We start from the raw sequence: 22,441 nt of genomic DNA on the forward strand, positions 1-22,441 counted from the left end.
CCAGTAAACCACTGCAGTATCTTTCCCAAGAAAACCACAAATGGGGTCACAGAGAGTTGGATATGAATGAAATCACTCAACAACACCACAGGACCCAAACCAACACCATAGGAATATGCATATTCCAGTGCATAATATGAATAATCTCAACACAACATTATTTGTGGAATTTTAGTAGCCGTTGAACAGCAGACTTTTAAAAAAATACCATTTGTGATATAAATTCTGTAAATCAACCCAACAGAGGAAAATGCTCATCACAAACTAAATCAATGTAAAAGAAACCAAATTAGAAACTAGATTTTAAAAAATCAATGGAAGAGTTTAAAAAATATGCACCAAATATTATAAAAAGAAAGAAAAATTTCCAAAAATATTAAGAAATGCTGAACTGAATTCAGCTCAAAACTCAAAAGCATCAAAAGTACAGGAAAAAAAATAATTTTCAGTGATAACACTACTATGACTAGAAAAATACATAAAGGCATTTAAAAGCATACATAACAGAAAAAAAAAATTAATTCCTTTTTACCAAGGAGATTGTGGCAAGCAAGGCAGATGGAACTATCAGTACACATGCCTGGAGAACTCTTTCTGCTACAAAGGCAGTTTCACTTTCCTCTGGGTGCATTACCTCCTTTCAAACTCAGTGTGTGTATTGCCTTCCAGGAGAAAGGGACAAAAAGACTGCACATAGCAGCTCACCTACTTAGCTTTCCTCTCCTTCCCCTTCCCATCACTCCTCCCTCTTCTTGATGTCTTCCTCTCCACCCTCTTCTTCCCCCCGCTGTGTTTCTCCCCTTTCTCCTTCGTCCTCCCACTCAACCCCACCATCCTTTCGGAATAACTACCAAAAAAGGGGATGATAATCAAATTTAAGTCAAACAGAGACACTATTTACGCAAACATTTCAGTGCATCTACATTTCTGGGGAAGCTGTAAGGAGGTGATTCGTGACTTGCTGTTCCCTCCACCCCAAGTCACTCCCTCTGAGCTTGGTTGGGCAATAGAGTATAAATATAAATAGCCAATGCTTCAGTTAATTAGTCTTTGCCACGGTGTGGGAGTTTTCTGACTGCACAGAACTGACCTGACCTGTGAGGTGAAAAGAAATGGCTCTTTCCAGTTCTCATAGGGTGACAATGAACGATGGGAATACCATCCCGGTGCTGGGATTTGGTACTTACGCACCTAGAAGTGTAAGTTTAGAGGGTTGTGGGTGAGGGTGAGTAGTGGAAGGGCAGACGAAGTGTGTTATCCTAATTCCCTTCCCATACCACCCAGTTTGGGGCTGGAGACTCTGGGGTAGAAATACACAATTGCGTATCAAATGCAGGATAGTGAATTTCTGTACAAACTTAACACTGTGGTAAATGGATCACATCTCGAATTTCTTTACCACCTTTTTGCGAGTTCTTCCAAGGCTGGGAAAAGAAAGCTAATGTGAGATCAGCTCTGAGATGGGAGGGAGGAAGGTTTTTCACTAAGCCCCAGAGCTTGAAAAAGTACTTAGAAGTGTATGAGGAGAGGAGATGAGCATCTTGTGGCGGACAATGTCTGCTATATCTGCCTTTTCCATCTTCGAGACCATAAGAGATGATATTTAAATGGATGAGCAGAGAGATGTGGGGTTGTGTATTATTATGCGTGCTCGATCCTGGAGCCAGAGTGCTGAGAGAAAAACAGAGGTCCTGCCCCTGCCTTCTGCTTAGTCGTGTTTGAAAAAAAAATTCTATTAAAGAACATTTTCCAGATTTAATTTTGTTTTTAATTATTTTAATTAAATGTATAAATTAGATAAGTCATATAAAATGTAATTATTACATAAAATTGATTTAATTATATTAATTTTTAATATTATATTTTACCTGTGGTTGTCTTAGTCCTTAATGTTGCCGGGTATTCCTTTGATTGAGGCTTGAAGGTCAAATAGGAACCACACTGGAGAGAGAGCCCTTACTCAGGGCAAGGCAAGGAGCTCTTTTTGCTCTGAGGCCATAAGCACAAGCCATTTCATAATTCCACTTCTAGTCACAAAATTACTGTGAACAGTGCACCATCTTTGAAGTAAATATGTACCATAGGCAAGGACATTTATTATAAGAGGAAACGGTTGTACTCTATAGACATAGAGTACTTATTGAGCCTGTGCACCCGTGTGGATGTTGGAAGATGGATGGATGGATTCCCCTGACTCCCTGAGGGTGAGAAGAAGGGAGTCTGCTTTATTTCAAATTCAGGTGCAGGAAATGCAGGGCCAGCCTGAGGGCACCTGAATATTGGCATAGTCTGAGCATTGGGGAAGAAAAAAGTGCACAGCAAGCAAAGCTGTACTTAGGGAATATTCGTGCTGCTGTGTGAATATAACAGCTAGTAAAGGGCAAAGACAGGTAATAGTGGGGGGAGGGAGGTGCATTTTGCTTAACATGTGAGCACAAATGGGAGCCAGCCAAGAGGTTTTCTCCAGCCCCCTCCCTCTGTGCTTGCACATAGTGGTCTCCAGAAAGCAGGCAGTTTATTTCTTCCTTCATTCAGGGTGGCAGGGCTCTTGAAGTAGTTTGGGGTTTGTGGGGAAATAGCCCAGCTGAGGAGAGACCAACAGTCACAGCTCTGAACCCATTCCCTCTCTAGGTGTCACTGTCTCAATGCTAGACATGCTTTGCCTGCCTCTTCCCTTTTCTGGGGTGAAACCAGGACTTTTGGAAAAGGGGGAGAAGGATGGGTAAGGGAGTTGTTACTATTGTAGGGTGCAGCTGTGCACACAAAATTTTATGATTGGTTGAGGTTACATAGGATGAAGGTCTGGATGTGTTGATTAAGACTGATTGAGTAGCTGGGGAAGAGTACAAGCCCGAGCAGGGCTATCCTAACAAGAGGAAAGAACATGGTATTTGGGGACCTTCAAGCTAGGAAGAACAAAATAGAGTCACTTTAATACTTTCTGGTCTGTTAGGTAAGACACTGCCCTTAATTTCACAAAAGCCACAATCTAAAAGAAAAATAAGATACAAATTCAGAAAACTGTAAATATATGTCATATGATAATTGCATTAGAGAATTATAGCACAAAGAATTATGAGAAGTTTGAAGCAGAGACTAGGAACCAAGTGGGGAGAGGGTGAGATGGAATAAGGGAAGGCTTTCTGGACAAAATGATACTTAAATTGAGCTTTGTGGTATGGTTTATTTTTAATACTTTTCCTAGTGGCCCTTTTTAATAATATAACTTCATTGCATTATAAGTAAAGTAAATATGTATTACATACATATATAATATTTATCATTTTCTGCATCTGTTCTTGATCTTAAGTCATGATCCATTTTTGCAAAGGAGTCATGCACAGCTGAGAAATAGAATACTCATTTCTATTTCCTTTTAATAATCATTAAAAGTCTATCATATCTAATTTATCTAAGATTCTATTTATGTTGTTAATTTTTCATTTTTTTGTTTCATTTAGATAGGGCTGAAGGGGTAAGTTGAAGTCCCTCATTATTATAGTTTTATGGTTTGTTTCTCATTGCAATTCATTTAGTTTTTCCTTTGTTTTTAATAGATATGCCACTGATTACATGTATATTAAGCATGAAATCAATTATTGTGTTACTTTTCAGTGAAATGTAGTTTTCTCTATATCTCTTTTAAATTAAGTATTTTTGCTATTGACTTGACTAAAATCATAATTGTTACCCTGGCTATTTTGTGTTCAGCTGAGTCATAATAGATTTTGTCCCAACCCCTCATTTTAACTCTTTGTTGCGTCTGTTTCAAGGATGATTCTTGTAAAGAATATATTGTTGGATTTTGTTTTCCAAATCCATTCCATCTTCTATCTTATGGATGAATTCATCCCATTCACATTCACTTTATTTTCTCATTTTGACATTTCTTTTGACCCCGTTTTAAGGATTGTGTTGTCTCCTAGGATCATTCATTTCTGTTTGTTCCATTCTAATTTTTAGAGATTTTGTTACTAAAGTTTTGGACCTCTGCTGTTAAGCTATTGCTGTTTTCCCTAGTTCTCTTCTCCATAAATCTGATTTCTTTTATAATATCTTTTTAAAACTCTTATAATTTTTAAAAATAAATTAGAAGTTTTCTTGTGGGAGAACTTTATTTTCTTTGTGGTATTGATTATAGAAGTTTTTGTGTTATTCTTTTCTGGTTTGTGCCTTTGTGTTTTTCTGCATTCACAAAAGTTTTTTATTTTAATTTTTGTTTAATTCATTTTTGTTTCTGAGGCCTTAGGGGTTGAGTTCTAGGTTTCTTCTACTCTGGGGGATCAGATCTAATTGAGTACCTTTCCTTTACAAGCTCTGTTGTCTTTCTTTTGGCCTTTTTCTTCACTATGGACTCCAAAGTTTTCCTCTCTTGTGGTCAGGCACAATAGCTTTTCTTTTAAGGAGAGAGAGAGAGAGAGAGAGAGAGAGAGAGAGAGACAGAGAGAGAGAGAGAGAGAGAGAGAGAGAGAGAGAGAGAGACAGAGAGAGAGAGAGAGAGAGAGAGAGAGAGAGAGAGAGAGAGAGAGGGAGGAGAGGAGAGATCTTTTCTTTAGTTCTTAGTTATTCCAGCCATGCCCTCCTCTGGTGGAAGAAACCTAGTTGATGACTTTTCCTTAAGAAGAGAGAAGAGAGAAGAGAGAGGTTAATGTCCTTTTCTGCCTATAATGTTAATGGAATAGGAAGATCTTCCCCATCCATTAATAGGCCTATGTGACCACATATGTTCAGTCATAGTGTGACACATCCTGAGTCACATAGAGCCCATTGGGGGAGGAATTTGCCTAAAGGGAAGCTTGCTAAGGGGAAGCTTGCTTGTAGGAAGGCTTTCATACTTGTTGGTAGTAAGATAATTAGGCACTGAGTCACAAGGGTTGTGATGCCTTCTGGTTCTGAGCCAATTAGTCAAAAGTGTATGTATATTCTGAGGTGACATTTTGCTTTGGGGGTTTGCTTATGAGAAGGACCTTATAATTCCCTGGATGGGATTCTGAGTACCCATTTGTTCAGAGCGCCCCACCCCCCACCCCCACTACTCAGAGGTATCTATGCTCCCTGGATCTGGTGGTTATGAAAGTGGTTGTATTTCTTTTTCAGAGAGTTGTAGCCCCTTCTGTTGGTCTTTGTGCTCATTTTTCTCTGCTTGCATTTTCTCCACATTCAGGGTGCTGACCTTTCCCTGAACTATAATATTTTTGAACTAGTATTATTTGCCCTCTTATCCTTATCAATAGGATGGCTGAGGCTATAGGTATAGATTCCCTAACAATAATTCTAAACTCTCAGTTTTTTCCTTTTAGGTGATTCTAAAATTTTAATTTAAATGTGTCGTGGATAGCAGAAGTCAAGTTAATTTTCTTTTTTTATTTTCCAGTCCATGACTGGTAGTAATTCTAAGTTTATGTTGTTTCAGTTTTTTCCCCTGATAAATGAAAAGTCTTCTCCCAAACTTTTTATCATTGAAAGCTTTTCTTCTCCTTTAGGTCTTACTGGCTTTGCAATGTGAATTAATATTGCTCAGTTTTCTGGCATAGTTCTCTGCTGTCTTGCAGTAGCGTGGAACTCAATATACTTAAAACAAAACATTCTATTAAACTATGGGCTGTGGGAGGAGGAAAGGCATGGAATGTAGCAGCAGATCCTAAAACTGAAATCTAAAGACAAAACTCCAAGTCAGGGGTGTGGAACCTGGGGCCTCCAGGTCACATGTGGCCTCCTAGATTCTTGGGTGTGGCCTTTTGACTTAGTCCAATTTTAAACAACAAATTCTTTTATTAAGGGGATTTGTTCTGGGAAGTTTGGATTCAGTCAAAGGCCCTTACTTGAGGACCTCGAGTGCCACATGGGGCCTTGAGGCTGCAGGTTCCCCACCCCTGGTCTCAGTCAAAGAATTCAGCTGACCTGGGCAGATGCGTATCTGCCAAAATGTCTAATTCTCTCTATTGCCTAATAGCCCCATACTTCTTAAAATAGCCAAGTGGAAAAATAAGCATCAGGATCTAAAGAAAATAAATGACAAAATGCAGCTGTTCATGCAAGAACATGAGTAGTACTTGACCAAGAAAAAGACAAGCAAGAGAGAAAGTGGAGCTGGAGAAATAGAGGAGAGGTATTAGAAACAGGCTTGGCACAGAGATTTAGGTGTCAAGGACAATTTATTATTGAGGAATCTGAAGGAGTTGGGCTATGTTGCTGGCCAGGAGCAGGCTTTGTTCTTCTTTAGGAAGAGGAAGCAATGAATACAAAAGTGAGAGCAGCTTTATGGTGTTAGACTGATGCTGCATCAGCCCAGTACTTCCTTTCAGAGAATGGATTGGTCTGCTCCCTTCTGGGTTATACTCATCCTGATACACCTTCTTGTATGCTCCCCCTTGATATGTATTAGCATGTCTCCCCTCCTTCTTCATAGGTGCCATGTTGAAAAATGGCTGAAAACTCCTCCCTGTGGGTGTGTAAGGTAATATTCAACTAGCCAATTAAGCATGCTAGTAGCCATTTGACCCAGTTCTCTGTTCAACCCTGACCATTTTCTGGCTGATTTAAACTAGCTTTATTCTGATTGGCTGGGTCCACCTGCCTTAGTTAATTTTTACTCCCTTTATTACTCAAGGCTGACAATTAATTATTGTGTGGAAACTTAACTTTTGTTCATCTCTCACAGTGGGAAGAAACAACAATAATTAAAGGACCATGTTTAGAGAAGGAGGTCCCATGGGTTAAGATGTCTTTATCCGGGTTGAAATTCTCTCCCTTTGAATTCCTAGGTTCCCAAAAGTGAACATGAGGTGGCCACAAAGTTGTCTATTGAAGTGGGCTTCCGCCATATTGATGGGGCTTTCCTATATCAAAATGAAAAAGAAGTTGGGCAGGCAATCCGAGCGAAGATTGCAGATGGGACAGTGACCAGAGAGGACATATTCTACACGGGGAAGGTATACAAAAAAGTGATTGAGTTTTGTGGGATTTTTTTTTCATGGTTAAAAAATGTGATGAAATATAAACATTATCCTAAGTGGCACGAAAAAAAATCCTCCCAACCAAGGCAATCTACAAAACAAAAGTGAATTATGCTGCATAAGGGAAAAGGTGAAGGCTAGCTAGTGTTGATCAGAAATAATGGAATTTAACTCTCAGTCATTTAATTTCAAAGGTAGAGTGGCCACTCAGTTAATAAGCAACTACTTGCACAGGGATGTTTATTAAAGAAGAGACACAGTCTTTGTTCTTCAGAAGCGTACATTTAAACCAGTTTTAAGCTAGTATAAAATAGCTGGAAATTTAATTTTCCCAAATAGATAATTAAGAAATCACTTCAGGAACAATGAGAAAAATGAGCACCTCCAAGACAAACTATTAAGGAGGTATAGTGACCATATTTTCTGAATGAGCAGCTGTGAGATTTTTCCTTATTATGACATACCCAACGTAAATTTTTGGTATTCAGTGGACTTAATATTTTGAACTGACAGTTACATAACAGTGCTAGCAGTTTAAATTTAGTCTTGAAGACTAAAGTTTAAATTATTCGTACTTTCAGTCAGGATGTAAGTTCCTTGACTAAACTGTGAGAAGACTCCATGGGATGATCACTTAGCAGATTTTATTTTTAACTAATGGATCAAAAGTGGAGTTAATTTGGAGGAAAATAATATTCTTATTTTGGAATTTAGTGTTTGACAGACTTGTATTTTTTTAAAAAAATTAGAAATAAATTTTCTACCAGGAAGTTAAATTCCATATTTAATGCAAAGGATACAAATCAGAAATATGTAGTCAATTATCAGTCATTCTTTAAAAGCAACTTATCATTGGGCAAATATAGAACAATGCCTTAAAGACAAGACAAAAGTAGACTGGAACTTCTTTTTAAGGAAGTTTACATGTGCTTAACTGCTTCTGAACAGCAGTAATGTGCATTTAAATTTGGTAGAAATTCAGTGACATCCTATTATGTAATTAAAAAGTCTCATGGACTTAATTTAAAGGTTTTCTCATAGTCTTGACTTGCTATCCATATTTAACTGGATTTAGACAAGAAAAGGATTAAAATACACTTTAACAACTTTTTTTCTAGCTCATTCTTATTCTTTTCCTTTGGTCCCCAATGGTGGCTGATTTCTAGCACTTCGACCTTGAAACTTAAAGAAGATGTTAGTCATTACATTGATTTGCTGGGGACAGCAAACTCCTTGTTCCAATTAAATCAATCTTATTAAAGGTTTCTAAAATGAAGTAGAGAGAAAAGTAAATCATAAGGGACCAAAGTAACAGCAATGTTGCTTACCATTTCCTAAAACTCCTCCCAAACTACAGGCATAGAAAGTTGCAAGTCTGGCCTGTTGTCTGTTGTGTGCTACTAAATCATCTTTGTGTTCAATCTTAGGAAACAATGTAGTTTCACCATTAGACCCAACAGAAAAGGTGAAGGTGAAGGTGTTGTATCTCAGTGCCTACTTCCCTATCATCTCTTTTGACATTTGATTCTGTAGCTACAGCTTCCTTGCATAGATGGAAGAAAATCTCAATAAGTTACCAAAACACAGTTTCATGTATATTCAAAATTCTGACATTAACCTGAGTTGGGAGGATACCTCATTTTTCACTAGGTCAGGTAGGTTTTGCCCAGGGAAAGCACCCCACTCCATGGCTATTTCTTCTTCTTGCCTTTCTAGCTCCAGGCTTGTCTAGTACTTCTTTTAAAACCCCCTGATTCAGAGATGTGTCCATACTGGGTGTACATTCACTAGTTCTAACCCTAACTGTCCTTCAACAGGCAGTTCAAGACCTTCACTTTAGTGGTTAAATTTCTCTAATTCCCAAAGAGGTCCCTTTTGCTGTTTACAAAACATGTGACATCTCTTTTGAGCCTCAGAAGAACTCTTGGAGGTAGATAGAATTTATTTATTATCCCTCATTTTACAAACAAAAAAAGAGGCACAGAGAGATTAAGTGACAAGGAAGAACTTCAGCTACTTCACAATTTTTCTGTAAATTGGCCATTGTGGGAACTCAGTCTGCTGTCCTGTTATTGCCACAATTTTCTGTCCTGCTTAGAATTGCTTTGATAAAGAACATATGGTGTTACTTTGAATATTCCTTTATTCCCTTTAGCTTTGGAATACATGCCACCGCCCAGAGTTGGTCAGGCCAGCCCTGGAAGAGACCCTGAAGAACCTCCAGCTTGATTACCTTGACCTTTATATTATCCATTTTCCTATTTCTCTTAAAGTAAGTGCTAGAACCCCCTCTAGGTGTACAAAGACTTTTTGACCACATTTCTCTCCTTTCCGACTTGGTATTTTTCAGCCCTCCTATAAGAAGTGAAAGAATGTTTTGTCCCTATTCAGGTTTTATCTAGAGGACTGCAGATAAATGTTGATAGGATTGGGTATCAGAGTCCTAATATTTAAAGTAGATGTCTACAAGTAAACATTTCCAAGGGTATCCTGATTTAGCCTCAAGAGATGAGGCTGGTCATGGTGGTGAATGCCTATGGTCTCCCTGTTGGGGAATTCTCTTGACTTCTTGGGAGAGGCATATAGTCCTAGCAGGCTCCAATGACTGTGAGTCAAAGATAGGAGGAAAAATGTACAGATTTATTAGAGTGCTAAGCAATCTGCTCTTGCTGACAGCAAATTCATATTTCTTTGATTTAGTATAGATTTTGTTTTTGTGACCTTCAGGATGCTTAGAGTACACAGCCACTTATGAGCATTGTGTAGCAACTTAGGAGAGGAAAAAAAGGCATTTCACAGTAAAGGCTTGGGGTATCAGTCAAAGGAGAAAAAAGGAGTATTTGGAATACGAGTGGTGGGATTTACTGTCAGAATAAAAAAAGATGTTCAACAGCATGCAGTAAGGGGCAGAGAACAAAGTTTTACAATTAGTCTTTGACAATTGTGAACGCAGTCCTTTTAGAACAAACTTCAGTATGTCTTATCTAAGGACAGGAAGAAACTACAACAGTGAGATAAGTCCATCCTGAAGCTCATACTCTCATTGCATAGAGGTCATGGACCTTCTAATGTTAGACCACCAGGAGGTTTGGGGATCTGTACATTTTTAGTCCATCAAGATGTCACATAATATTTGTGTTGCCTATTTTTTCTCCACACCTGCTCCTGAGGAGGCTAAGGCTGGTGAATTGCTTGAGTTAGAGATTTGTGATCTATAGTAGTGTTACTGTGTGTCCATCATTTCCACCAAGGCTGGCACAGATCTGGTGAGCCCCCCAGGTTGCCTCAGGAGGAGCAAACCTGCCTAGGTTAGAAACAGAGCAAGATTGTCTAATTAGTTCATAATGTAGTCTTTTACATGTAGGCCACATACACATTTGCAGCTTAAGTTTTGCAAAAGTTATAAGGTGTTGATCTAAATCTAATTTCTTCCACACTACTATCCAATTTTTGTTAAGTAGTGAGTACCTATTCCAGTAACTGGGGTCTTCTTTTTGTTGAATAGTAGGGCACCAGTATGTTGTATACTTAAACTGTTACACTGTTAAATCTCCCATTCTTTCTACTTTGATTTGCAGTAAATTTTTAAATTATTATTTTGGGTGTTTGATTTACTCATCTCTAGATTTAGTTTCTTAAATGGGGCTTTTTTCCAGGGACAGGCAAGGGCTCTTGCTGGGTGTTTGGGTGATGTGGTTTGCTCTGCCTGGTCTTGGCCTGGATTCCTTGTGTTTTTGTACTGACCTTCATCTCCTAGAATTTGGCTCCCCATGTTCTCTGAGTTTCAGACAGCTGGGTTTTCAAGGCTACCTATGGCATCTCAGAACAGAGTATTCAGATCCCATTGGCTCTGGCCTTGGCTGTTCTGACCTAAGCTCAGTGGCAGGTCAGTAGTTCTATCTGTTCCTCCCTGGAGTTTTCAAAGTCTACACCCTAGGGCATTCTCAGGCAAGTCCTCCATTCTTGCAGAAACTAGACCCAGAGTATTACAGATCACAGATGCCACACCTCTCCAGGAAGCTTTGCTTGGGAGGAGAGAAGAGAGTGTTTTTCTTGTCTCTAGGCTGCTGGATGATTTTTTTGTACAGTTATGGGGTGGAAGATTTCACATACTATCGTTTCTCCTTAATTTCTTGATCATTTATTCAGTGGGATATGAAGTTCAGTTCTGCTAGAGTAGGTATGTGGGAACTGGACTGACTGCCTCTATTTCCGGAGGCTGTCTTCTTCCATTTATTTATTTATTTAATTTTTAGTTTACAACACTCAGTTCCACAGGTTTTTGAGTTCCAAATTTTCTTCCCCTCCCTCCCCTAACCCCTCCCTTCAAGACAGTATTTAATCTGATACATGTTCTACACATACCTTCCCCTTAAACATATTTACACAATAGTCGAGTCATAAAGAAGAACCATGATCAGTGGAGTGAGTCATGAGAAAGAAGAAACAAAACCAAAAAAAAAGATACAGATAAAAAAGAGAGAGCACATAGTTTCCTTCAATCTTCATTCACACTCCATAGTTCTTTTTCTGGATGTAGATAGCTCTCTCTATCATGAGACCTTTAGGGCTGTCTTTGAACCTTATAGTGGTGAGAAGAGCCAAGTCTATCAAAGTTAGTCATCACAGACTCAATATGTCTGTGGTTGTGTGTAATGTTCTCCTAGTTCCGCTCCTCTTACTCAGCATCATACCATGTGGCTCTTTCCAGGTTTTTATGAATTCCATATCTTCCCCTTTTCTTATAGCACAATAATATTCCGTTACATTAATATACCACAACTTGTTTAGCCAGTCCCCAATTGATGGCCATTCCCTTGATTTCCAATTCTTTGCTACCACAAAAGGAGCTGCTATAAATATTTTGGTACATACAGGTCCCTTTCCCCCTTGTGTGATCTCTTTAGGATACAGCCCTAGAAGTGGTATTGCTGGGTCAAAGGGTATGCACATTTTTATAGCCCTTTGGGCATAGTTCCAAATTGCTCTCCAGAATGGCTGGATCTGTTCTCATCTCCACCAACAATGTAACAGTGTTCCACTTTTCCCACATCTTCTCCAGAATTTATCATTTTCCTGTTTTGTCATGTTAGCCAATCTGACAGGAGAGATATGGTACCTAAGAGTTGTTTTAATTTTCATTCTCTGATCAATAGTGATTTAGAGCATTTTTTCATATGCCTATTGACATCTTTAATTTCTTCCTCTACAAACTGCCTGTTCCTATCCTTTGATCATTTCTCAATTGGATAATGACTTGTATTCCAATAAATTTGGCTCAGTGCCCTGTATATTTTAGATATGAGGCCTATATCAGAGACACTAGTTGTAAAGATTTTCTCCCAATATTCTGCCTCCCGTCTAATCTTTTTTGTATCGGCTTTGTTTATACAAAACTTTTCAATTTAATATAATCAAAATTACCCATTTTGCATTTTGTAATGCTCTCTATCTCTTGTTGGGTCATGAATTCTTCTCTTTCTCATAAATCTGACAGGTAAACTATTCTTTGCTTTCCCAAATCACTTATAGTTTCAGCCTTTATTCCTAAATCATGTACCCATTTTGACTTTATTTTGGTATATGGTGTAAGATATTGTTCTGTGCCCAGTTTCTGCCATACCATCTTCCAATTTTCCCAGCCGTTTTTGTGAAATAGTGAGTTCTCAGCCCAGAAGCTGTATTCTATGGGTTTATCAAAGATTAGATTGCTGTAGTCATTGACTGCAGGCTGTGTTCTTTTCATAGTCTTTGAATGCAAGGGATAGGATCAGTTAGGTGGCACAGCACCAGCCCTGGAGTAGGGAGGATCTGAATTCATATTTGAACCTGATTACAAAGCTAGCCTCACGTACTTAGTATCTGTGTGACCTTGGGCACTGAACCCCAATTGCCTCCAAAACAGAATGCAAGGGAGGAAAGAAATTTGTGAAATGTCAACAAGTTCAAGTAGCCTTAAGAGTCTGGGTGATGGTCCAGTGCTTACATATTAAAAGGGGACCCTTCTTTGTCTATTTGTTAGTGAGGGGGAAAGAGAAGCAGTGAGTATGGGTGTTTAAAGTAGATACCCTATGGAAAGAGAGGGCTGGGGAAGAAGGGATACATGAGTCATACTATTATTTATGTGGGGAAAGCAAAGTATAAGCACAAGGGATAAAATGAAGAAGAGACTTGAATGGACTAAGGAAGGACAAGAGGGAAGTCAGAGAGGGAAGAGGAATGAATATGTTAGGGGAGGGGAGAATTTCTTCAAGCACAACAAGCTACAACTATGGAAGGCTGATTAACCAACAAATAAATAAAAGTGAATTGAAGATTTAGCAATTTGATTCTGGGCCACAGGCAACAAAACAGGAATCACTAAAAGTATCCAGCAGTGAATTGTTTCCTTTTGGTCAACCCAGAGCCTAGCTTGGGGCCTTGCACACCATAGGTGCTTAATAAATGCTTATGGATTGAGTGAGTGAATGGATATACATGACTACAGTTGTATAAAAAATTCTAGACTATTCCAGTTAAAGGACACATCTTTTTTTTTTTAAGTATCAGTAGACTGCCAAGTTAAAAAGTGTCATATGCACATACAGAACCATGTGATTAAATTAGGCAGTTTTGGTTGTTTCAGGAAATATGCTTCTTTATTGGATTTAATTCAATATTGGTTGAGAAATGTTTTGTGTCACAAATTATCAATAAAGTTTTAAATACATAATGAAATGAACGGGTTTGATTAGACGATCTCTAAGATTTTTTCCTGGTCCACATCTCTGATCCTCTGGACTTGTATTATAATTATCTATGGCCTTGATTTCTACTAGTAGATAAGCTCCTACAAGACAAGAACTATATCACCATTTAATGTTTTATTTGTGGCATCTGGCACAGTGCCTTATGCAATGCACACAGCAGGTTGAATTGAATAGAATCACTCATTTGCTTGAGTGTCTCAAAAAGACAAGTTTCTCTTCTCTAATCACAGCCTGGCAAAGACCTGATGCCAATGGACGAAAATCAAAAAGTTATTGGTGACTCTGTGGATTTGTGTGATACTTGGGAGGTAGGTGACTTATGGAAGCAGACACCAAAAAACATGCTATGGCTTTGAGGTAAAGTTAGCCCTGCCTGGAAGTGATTGTGACTGGAGAGGGAGATCCTTAGGTATCTGGAAGTGAATTTCATTAAATGAAGAGATGCAAGGCAGCTTCTTAAATGGAATATGTGCAGGGCTAGAAACCTAGACTTCTATTTTAGCTCTCACACTGATTTCTGGATGTTGAGTGATTCATCTCGGGTATCATTTGAAGAATGAGGAAGGCTAGACTAAAAGATAGTGAAGTCTCTTGACCCTAATAATTTACTCTATTATTCTATATTAATAATTAAATTTCATTTACTGAAATAATTACTTAAATTCCAGATTTTCGTACTTTGATTGAAAAGGCATATGGGAGCCAGTGTCACATAGATAAAGTTCAGTTAATATTTTTTCTTTTAAAACTAGAAATATGCCTGGTGAAGAGCTGTCCTCTGAACCAGCATAGTAAAAATGTTAGAAGACCTAAACTCAAATCATGGTTTGGTTACTTACTACCTGTATGGTGTTTGGCAATAGCTTATCTAGACTCTGGTTTCCTTGATCAAAACAGGAAAAAAATGAGGAGGTTGAACTAAATTGTATCTAAAGCCCCTTCCAGGTTTGAATTCTGTGACATGCCTTCTCCTGAGTTTCTTTTTTCAAATTAAAGGAGAGCAAGTGAAAAGATCAAGGCTAGGTGATGAATGGGAGAAGGATTCTACTTGACATATCCTCCAAGGTTCCATAGGGGTTCACAATCTCTCTCTATTCAGGCTATGGAGAAATGTAAGGATGCAGGACTTGTGAAGTCCATTGGAGTGTCCAACTTCAACCGCAGGCAATTGGAGATGATCCTGAATAAAACTGGGCTTAAACATAAACCTGTCTGCAACCAGGTAAAACAATTCTTTTTCTAGTGCAGTTTCTTTCCTATCCTTCCCCTCCCTGACAAATGAATGGAAGAACCATAGCTCCTTGCAATTCTTATCTTCATCAGGGTCCTAGATCTTATTTTTTGTTCTTGAAACTATTTCTTCTTACAAACATTTTCTTAGTTTTTAATAAACAAATCTTATTTCTTTGGTCCTTCGAACCTAAAATTTTTCAAACATACAGGGTTTTATCCTATATAATCCATAAGGTCATTTGAGTCTATTTTTATTAAACAGTTGATTTAATATTCACAATTACTCAGACAATTAATACCTGAAAGCTCTGTTTCTTCATTTAAATAGCTTTTATTAAACCAAAGTTCTTTTAGTAATTCTTTCAGACATCAATGGCAGTAGCTGAATCTTATATCCTTTATTAATTGATTTTAGTCTTCTCTTTAATTCAAAACTACTTTTTCTGCCCTTTTTAGCACTAATGGCTCTATGTGAAAAGGCCCTTAAACAGACATATATTGTACTAACATTCTGTGATTTGTGGTGTAGCTAGGTAATTCTCAAGTCCTTTAATTATTAAAATGCTTAATATTGTTCTTTTTGGCCTCATGCATCTGATTTTTATTAGCTAAAACCTCAGTATTTATTGTACTACAGGTGGAATGCCATCCTTACCTGAACCAGAGCAAATTGTTGGAGTTCTGCAAGTCAAAAGATATCATATTGGTAGCATACAGTGCTTTGGGATCCCAGAGAGAGGCTCCATGGTGAGAAAGGGGGTCTGTAATGGATTTCTTAGACACTAATTGTCTACCCAAATTTGTGTATACTTACAAATTATGCAACACTGAGCTATGGAAACAGCATTGATTATACGATTATAATTAACGGGATTTGATTCCCATTTGACCTCTGGCACTTTATTAGTTGCATAATCTTGAAGAAATAATTTAACCTTTCTAAACCCTATTTCGTTATATGTAAAGACAAGTAATGACTTTTGCCCTGTCCATCTCATGGTATTATTTTGAAGTTCAAATGAGATGTCTATGGAAATACTTTGAAAAATATAAAAAGTTAAAGGATGAAAACTATCTACATGGCATTGAACTCTGCCCCATTTGCCTGACCACAGATTTCAAAATGTTCATTTTCCCTTACAGGACTGAACAGTTTCCCACTGTCTTAGAAGACCCAGTCCTGGGAGCCATTGCCAAGAAGCATAATCGGAGCCCAGCCCAGGTTGCTCTCCGATACCAAATTCAGCGAGGGGTGGTAGTCTTGGCAAAGAGCTTCACTGAAAAGCGCATAAAAGAGAACTTTCAGGTAGAGAAGCATGGGCAGAATTGGTTTAAGCAGATGCACAAACACTGGTTTTGGTGAATGGAATATTGGAGAAAATGATGAAAAATAGAGAAGACTGAAAGCTGGTCATTAGGAAGGTGATTCCTGAAGAGTCTTGTGGACCTCACTGATTCAGTTTGGTGGAAAGAAATGTGAATTTACCCACATTCTCTGCTATTTTCAAAAGATCTCCAAGAAAATACTTGTTCACTTCAGTTTTCTGAGGAGATAGTATGTGTGATGTTTATGTAATATGCACTTTGGAATGACTGCTTTGTATTTATTCACATTATATCATACACATATATAATATAAAGAGAATAAATACATAGCAGTTAAGTACATAGTAGTTTGGGAGGCAGAGCATTAGCAGTTCAGCATATCAGGGAGGACTTCATATAGAAGTTAGTACTTGAGTTATACCAAAGGAAGAAAGGGATTCTGTGAGGTAGAGGTTAAGAGAGAATGCATTTCAGGCATAGGGGATAGGCAGTGCAAAGGAAAGAAGACAAGAGATGCAGTGCTGTTTGTGAGGAACCAAGAGAAAGATAGGTTGGGGCCAGTTTGTGGAGGAGTTTATATTTTATCCTCTAGACAACAAGGATTTTATTGAATAAGGGAATGACACAGTGAGTTCTGACCTTAAGGTTAATGACTTTGTCTGCAGTGAGGAAAATGGACTAAACTGTGGAGTGACTTGAAGGAGAGTGACCAATACTACAGGTGAGAAGTGATGATGGTAGCCATCTGAGCAAACAGAAGTGATGGGATATAAGAAGTGTTGAGGCAGAAACATCCAGATCTGGCAACTAATTATATTTGTGGAGTGAAAGAAAGTGAGGGAGTGAGCATAACACCAAGATCATGAACCTGTGAGATTTGGAAACTTGTGGTTCTTTTTATAGAAATTGGGAAGTTTGGAATCAGTGTTGCTTTGGAGGAAATCATGATGACTTCTCTTTCATACATATTAAATTTGAGATGTCTCAGACATTTATTTTGAAATGTCTTCTTGGGAGATCTGATAAAAACAAACTCTGTAACTCTTTCCCACTCCTCCTATCATTCTCCTCACCCTTCTGGCTGCCTGAGAGGGCAGACATTAAATCCAAAACTTCTTTGTACTTTAAAATTGTTTACTTTTCTGTTTTAATCAGCTGAAGCACAATGGATTCTGCTCCAGCCCCTTCCCTTTACTCTGTGAGAATGTGTGTGTGTGTGTGTGTGTGTGTATGTGTGTTTGTGTGTCTGCTTCAAATGTATTTCCTGTAAACGACATATTGTAGGACTCTGGATTTTAATCTACTCTGCTGTCTGCTTCCTTTTTATGAGTGATTGCTGCTCATTCACATTTACAGTTGTGATTACTGTGTTTTACTTTGATCCTATTTTCCCACTGTTCATCCTTCTCATTCTTTTCATATTGTCCCTCCTCACCAGTGTTTTGCTTCTGACCACCACTTTCGTCCATCTGCTCTCTATCTTCTGCCTTCTATCAGTCCCCTTCCTTCTCTTATTCTCCTCCCCTTCTACTTCTAAATATGGTAAAATAGATTTTTATATCCTACTGAGTATGTGTGTTATTCCCTCTGTAATCCTCTTTCATGCAAGATAATTTACCCCATTCTACCTCTCTTCCCTCTTCTCCTTCGTTTCCATACCTTATATTTGTTTTTCTAAATGACATCACATAAAAATCAACTTATTTTTGAACCCTCTCTCTACATATACCATTCTAACTGGACTAATAGTAATACAGGTCTTAAAAATTACAAGAATCACTTTCCCATGTAGGGATGTAAACAGTTAACTTTATTGAATCCCTTATGTTTTTTTATTATGTCCTCTTTGCCTTTTTATGCTTCTCTTCAGTCTTATATTTGAAAGTCACATTTTTCTGTTCAGCAATGATCTTTTTATCAGGAATGCTCTAAAGCCTTCTATTTCATTAAATATCCATTTTTGCTCTTGAGGATTATATATTCAGTTTTGCTAGGTAGGTGATTCTTGGTTGTGATCCTAGGCTTTGCCTTCTGGAATATCATATTCCAAGCCCTTTAATCCTTCAATGTAGGTGCTGCTTGAAGTATTGAGTTTGACTGTAATATTCCCGGGAGCTTTCTTTTGGAAATCTCTTTATGGAGGCGATTGGTGGATTCTTTAAATGTCTATTTTACCTTCTGGTTCTAGGATATTAGGGCAGTTTTCCTTGATAATTTCTTGAAATATGATTCCCACGATCTCTCTGTCTTTTTTATATCATAGTTTCAATTGTTTTCAATTATCTCCCTTGGATCTATTTTCCAGGTCAGTTGTTTTTCCAGTACCAAAACAGAGTTACCATAGCCTAAGTGGAGAGTGTGACTGATTCAGACAGTCAAGTTGCCTATTCTGTTCTGACGTGCTATAAGCAGATCCTACTTATTATAATATCCTCTCTTCCTTGGCAGGTGTTTGACTTCCAATTGACTCCAGAAGACATGAAAGCCATTGATGGCCTTAACAAAAACCCTCGTTACGTGAACCTTAGGAAGTGAGTTTTCGCCTTTAGAATCTTACTTTCTATCTTAGAGGTCTGTGACTGCAGGGACATGGGGGAGCACTTAAAAGGAAGGAGTCCTTTTTCAAGTCCTTCACAGAGAAGTTATAAATTTACAAAGTATAATGTTTTACAATGGTCATCAAATCTCCTCTTCTTTTTCTCTGCAGTAGCACTCTGGACCTCTCCTGTGCACTTATTCTGGGTCAGGTGTTGTGTAGTCAGAGCTAATATAACTGACAATTCGACCTAAATTAATTTACTTATTCAGTGCCATACGAATCAAACTATCAAAAATTATTTTATTTTGCTAGAAAACATAATAACAGAGTTCCTCTGGAAGAACAAAAGATGAAGAATATAAAGGGAATTAATGAAAAGAAATGCAGGGGAAGGTGGCTTAGCTGTACCAGATATAAAAGTCTACCATAAAGCAGCAACCATCAAAACTGTTTGGTACTGGCTAAGAAATAGAGTGGTAGGTCAGTGGAATAGGTTAGGTACAGAAGACATAGTAGTCAATGACCATAGTAACCTACTGTTTGGTAAACCCAAAGATTCCAGATTTTGGGATAAGAATTCACTATTTGACAAAAACTGCTTCGAAAACTAGAAAACAGTATGGAGAAACTAGGCATAGACCAACTCTTACACTGTATACTTAACATAGGTCAACATGGGTGCATGATTTAGACATAAAGAGTGATACCATAAGCAAATTAGGAGAGTAAAGAATAGTATACCTGTCAGATCTATGGAGAAGGGAAGAATTTACGACCAAACAAGAGATAGTGAACAATATGAAGTGCAAAATGGATCATTTTGGTTACATTAAAAGGTTTTTTTCAGAAAGCCAGCACAGCTAAGTTTAGAAAGGAAGCAGAAAGTGGGAAACAATTTTTTGCAGCCAGTTCCTCTGATAAAGGCCTCATTTCTGAAATATATAGAGAACTGATTCAAATTTATAAGAATACAAGCCATTCCCTGACTGATAAATGGTCAAAGGACATGAACAGGGAGTTTTCAGATGAAGAAATTAAAGCTATCTATAATCACATAAAATGCTCTAAATCAGAGCTTCTCAAACTTGGGGTTGGGACCCACAGTTTAAGAAGCGTTCCTCTAAATCGCTGTTGATTAGTGAAATGCTGATTAAAACAACTCTGATGTACCATCTCACAACTATTAGAAAAAAGGAAAATATAAATGTTGGAGAAAATGTGGGAAAATTAGAATTGCATTCATTGTTGGTAGAGTTGTGAATTGATCAAGCTATTCTGGAGAGCAATTTGGAACTATGTCCAAAGGGTTACAAAACTGTGCATACCTTTTGATTCAGCAACACCGTTACTAGATCTGCATCCCTAAGAGATCATCAATAAGGGAAAAAAAATCTCCGTATATAAAAGTATTTATGGTGCCTTCCCTCTTTCGATTATTTTCTGAATAACATTATTTGTTTGCATGCGTTCACTCACATTAGATTGTGTGTTGTTCAGGAACAGAGATTGTCTTTTGCTTTTCTTTGTATCCTTGTTGCTTAGCACAGTGCCTCACATATGGTAGGCATAGTCAATGGTTATTGACTGACTAACTTGCTGCATAGTGGAATATTTACTATGCTCTTGATTGCCCTTGGAATATCTTCTCCTTCTGATGTTAAACAATCAGAATTTAATGGCGTTCATAGTAGAGCCTGGCCACAGTGCACCACAATACTTTTCTTTCTCTAAATTCCCTCCATGCTATAGGAACAAAGCCCATTTTATTAATTGATGTGGATAAAGGCATGCCGTGGTATAGGGATTCAGTGTGATGATTATGAGGAGAAAATCACTGAATTTCAAGTCTTACATTTTACCTTTGATTCCTCTTCTTCCCACTTCCTGCCAGTTTGACTGGAGGTCAAACTTCTCCTCTGTTGGCTTCAGTTTCCTAAATCAGAGCCCTCCAAATACCCCTTTTTATATGGCCCTTCTTAATGATAATAGTAGACATTTACATAGTGATTCATGGTTGCAATGTCCTTTTTACCCATAGTCCCAAGCAAACCCTGCAATAACCATGTAAAACAAGTAGTCCAAAAAAACATTATTCTCCATTTTAAAGATGAGGAAATTGAGCTTCTGAAACATTAGGATAATTTGCCCATAGTCATACAGCCAGTAATTGAGAGAGCCAGAACTTGGATCCAACTTTTCTGGTTCCAGAGCCAGGATCTATTATGTTTACTGATTCAATTATGTACTGACTGAGTCATGTTTGACCCTTTGTAATCCCATTTGGGGTTTTCTTGGCAAAGATACTGGAGTGATTTGCCATTTCTTTCTCTGGCTCTATTATACCACCCATTTATTTGCCTTGTGTCTCAGAAATGCTTTCTTGTTTGAGGAAACTGAACAGAGACTGCTTGAATTCAAGACAAGATGAACCTACAGCTAAGTCCTGGCTCAGTGTTTAGATGCACGGGCCAAAGAAAGCAAACTGCTATAAAGATTGCATTTCTTAATCTGGATATTTGAGGTTTTGCGGGATATAGGTTGTTGGGGTTGGTGTGTTGGAGAGATTTCTTTAATGCATAAGATTTGTACTTGTATATTTCTCCCTTTTTAGTTCACAGGAACATCCCAACTATCCTTTTAATGATGAATATTAATGAAGTTCTGACTCAGAAGATTTGTGGTCCTGAGGCATTGCAATTCTCTCAAAGGCATAGCTGACATTCTGTTGATTTTTATGGAAATTAAATCCAGTGTTATGGTTAAGCCATGCACCATAGCTAAGCCTACACCAAGGCATAGGTTTAAAATAATTGTTCTATCATAAGCCCTGACTTTCCTGCCCCAAATAAGACAGACACAATGGTACACATTTATGTAGCATTTCAAAGTTTACCAGGTACTTTTCATGCAATAGTGCAAGTGTTATCCACTTTTTTCCAAGAAAGGTAACCTTAACTGTGAGAGGTTATATCAGAGCTAGTATCTAGTTCACAATCTTCCTCTGTTTTCAGATCTCATTGTTATTCTAAGTACTTCAATCCATATGTTGATATCCCCTCCAGCATCCTAACTACTCCATTCCTGAATTTCCTCAACTCTCATGGACAACTTCATTACTTCACCATCTTTATAGTAGCATAGATCAGCTGTCCTAGGAATGGCAGTGCCCTTCAGTTCTCTACAATTGAATGCCAGCTACTTTGATATCCAGCATGAATGCAGTAATTTCTGTAACTCTGGGGTGGAGAAGAAAGCCAATCATATAAATTCCCACACCCATGCACACACACACACACACACACACACACACACATGATCAGAAATCAATCATTAGAAATTAAGAAAACAATCACATTCTGTGATTACATAGAAATAATGAATAGGTTATAGTTCATACAAAAGCTGGAAGAAAACCAGCCCCTGTAAGCCCTGAGGCTGACAAATATCCATATCTCAGGTAACCCATAAGGCAAAAATAAATCTTTGAATCTGGAGTCTATCTGTAGTAAAGAAGATGTAACTTTAATACTGATTATTCCAGGTGCACTTTAATGATTTTAATAATTAATGGCTAAACAATCTATCAAATAAAAATCAATCATATTAAATCTACCAAATAAAAAGCATTCTTTAATGTA

General features: G+C 37.9%; 1 protein-coding gene across 1 annotated transcript; it reads left to right on the forward strand.

The window, feature by feature from the left end:
- Positions 1-1,048: 1,048 nt before the first annotated feature.
- Positions 1,049-22,441, forward strand: LOC118850335 (prostaglandin-E(2) 9-reductase-like). The gene is made up of 9 exons (XM_036759653.1): positions 1,049-1,199; positions 6,765-6,932; positions 9,112-9,228; positions 13,936-14,013; positions 14,805-14,927; positions 15,576-15,685; positions 16,082-16,244; positions 18,713-18,795; positions 21,415-22,441. Exons 1-9 carry the CDS (start codon positions 1,113-1,115, stop codon positions 21,455-21,457), a joined length of 972 nt encoding a protein of 323 aa, XP_036615548.1. The 5' UTR covers positions 1,049-1,112; the 3' UTR covers positions 21,458-22,441.

This window comes from Trichosurus vulpecula, chromosome 5, assembly GCF_011100635.1.
Source record: "Trichosurus vulpecula isolate mTriVul1 chromosome 5, mTriVul1.pri, whole genome shotgun sequence".
In the NCBI taxonomy this organism is placed as follows: domain Eukaryota; kingdom Metazoa; phylum Chordata; class Mammalia; order Diprotodontia; family Phalangeridae; genus Trichosurus; species Trichosurus vulpecula.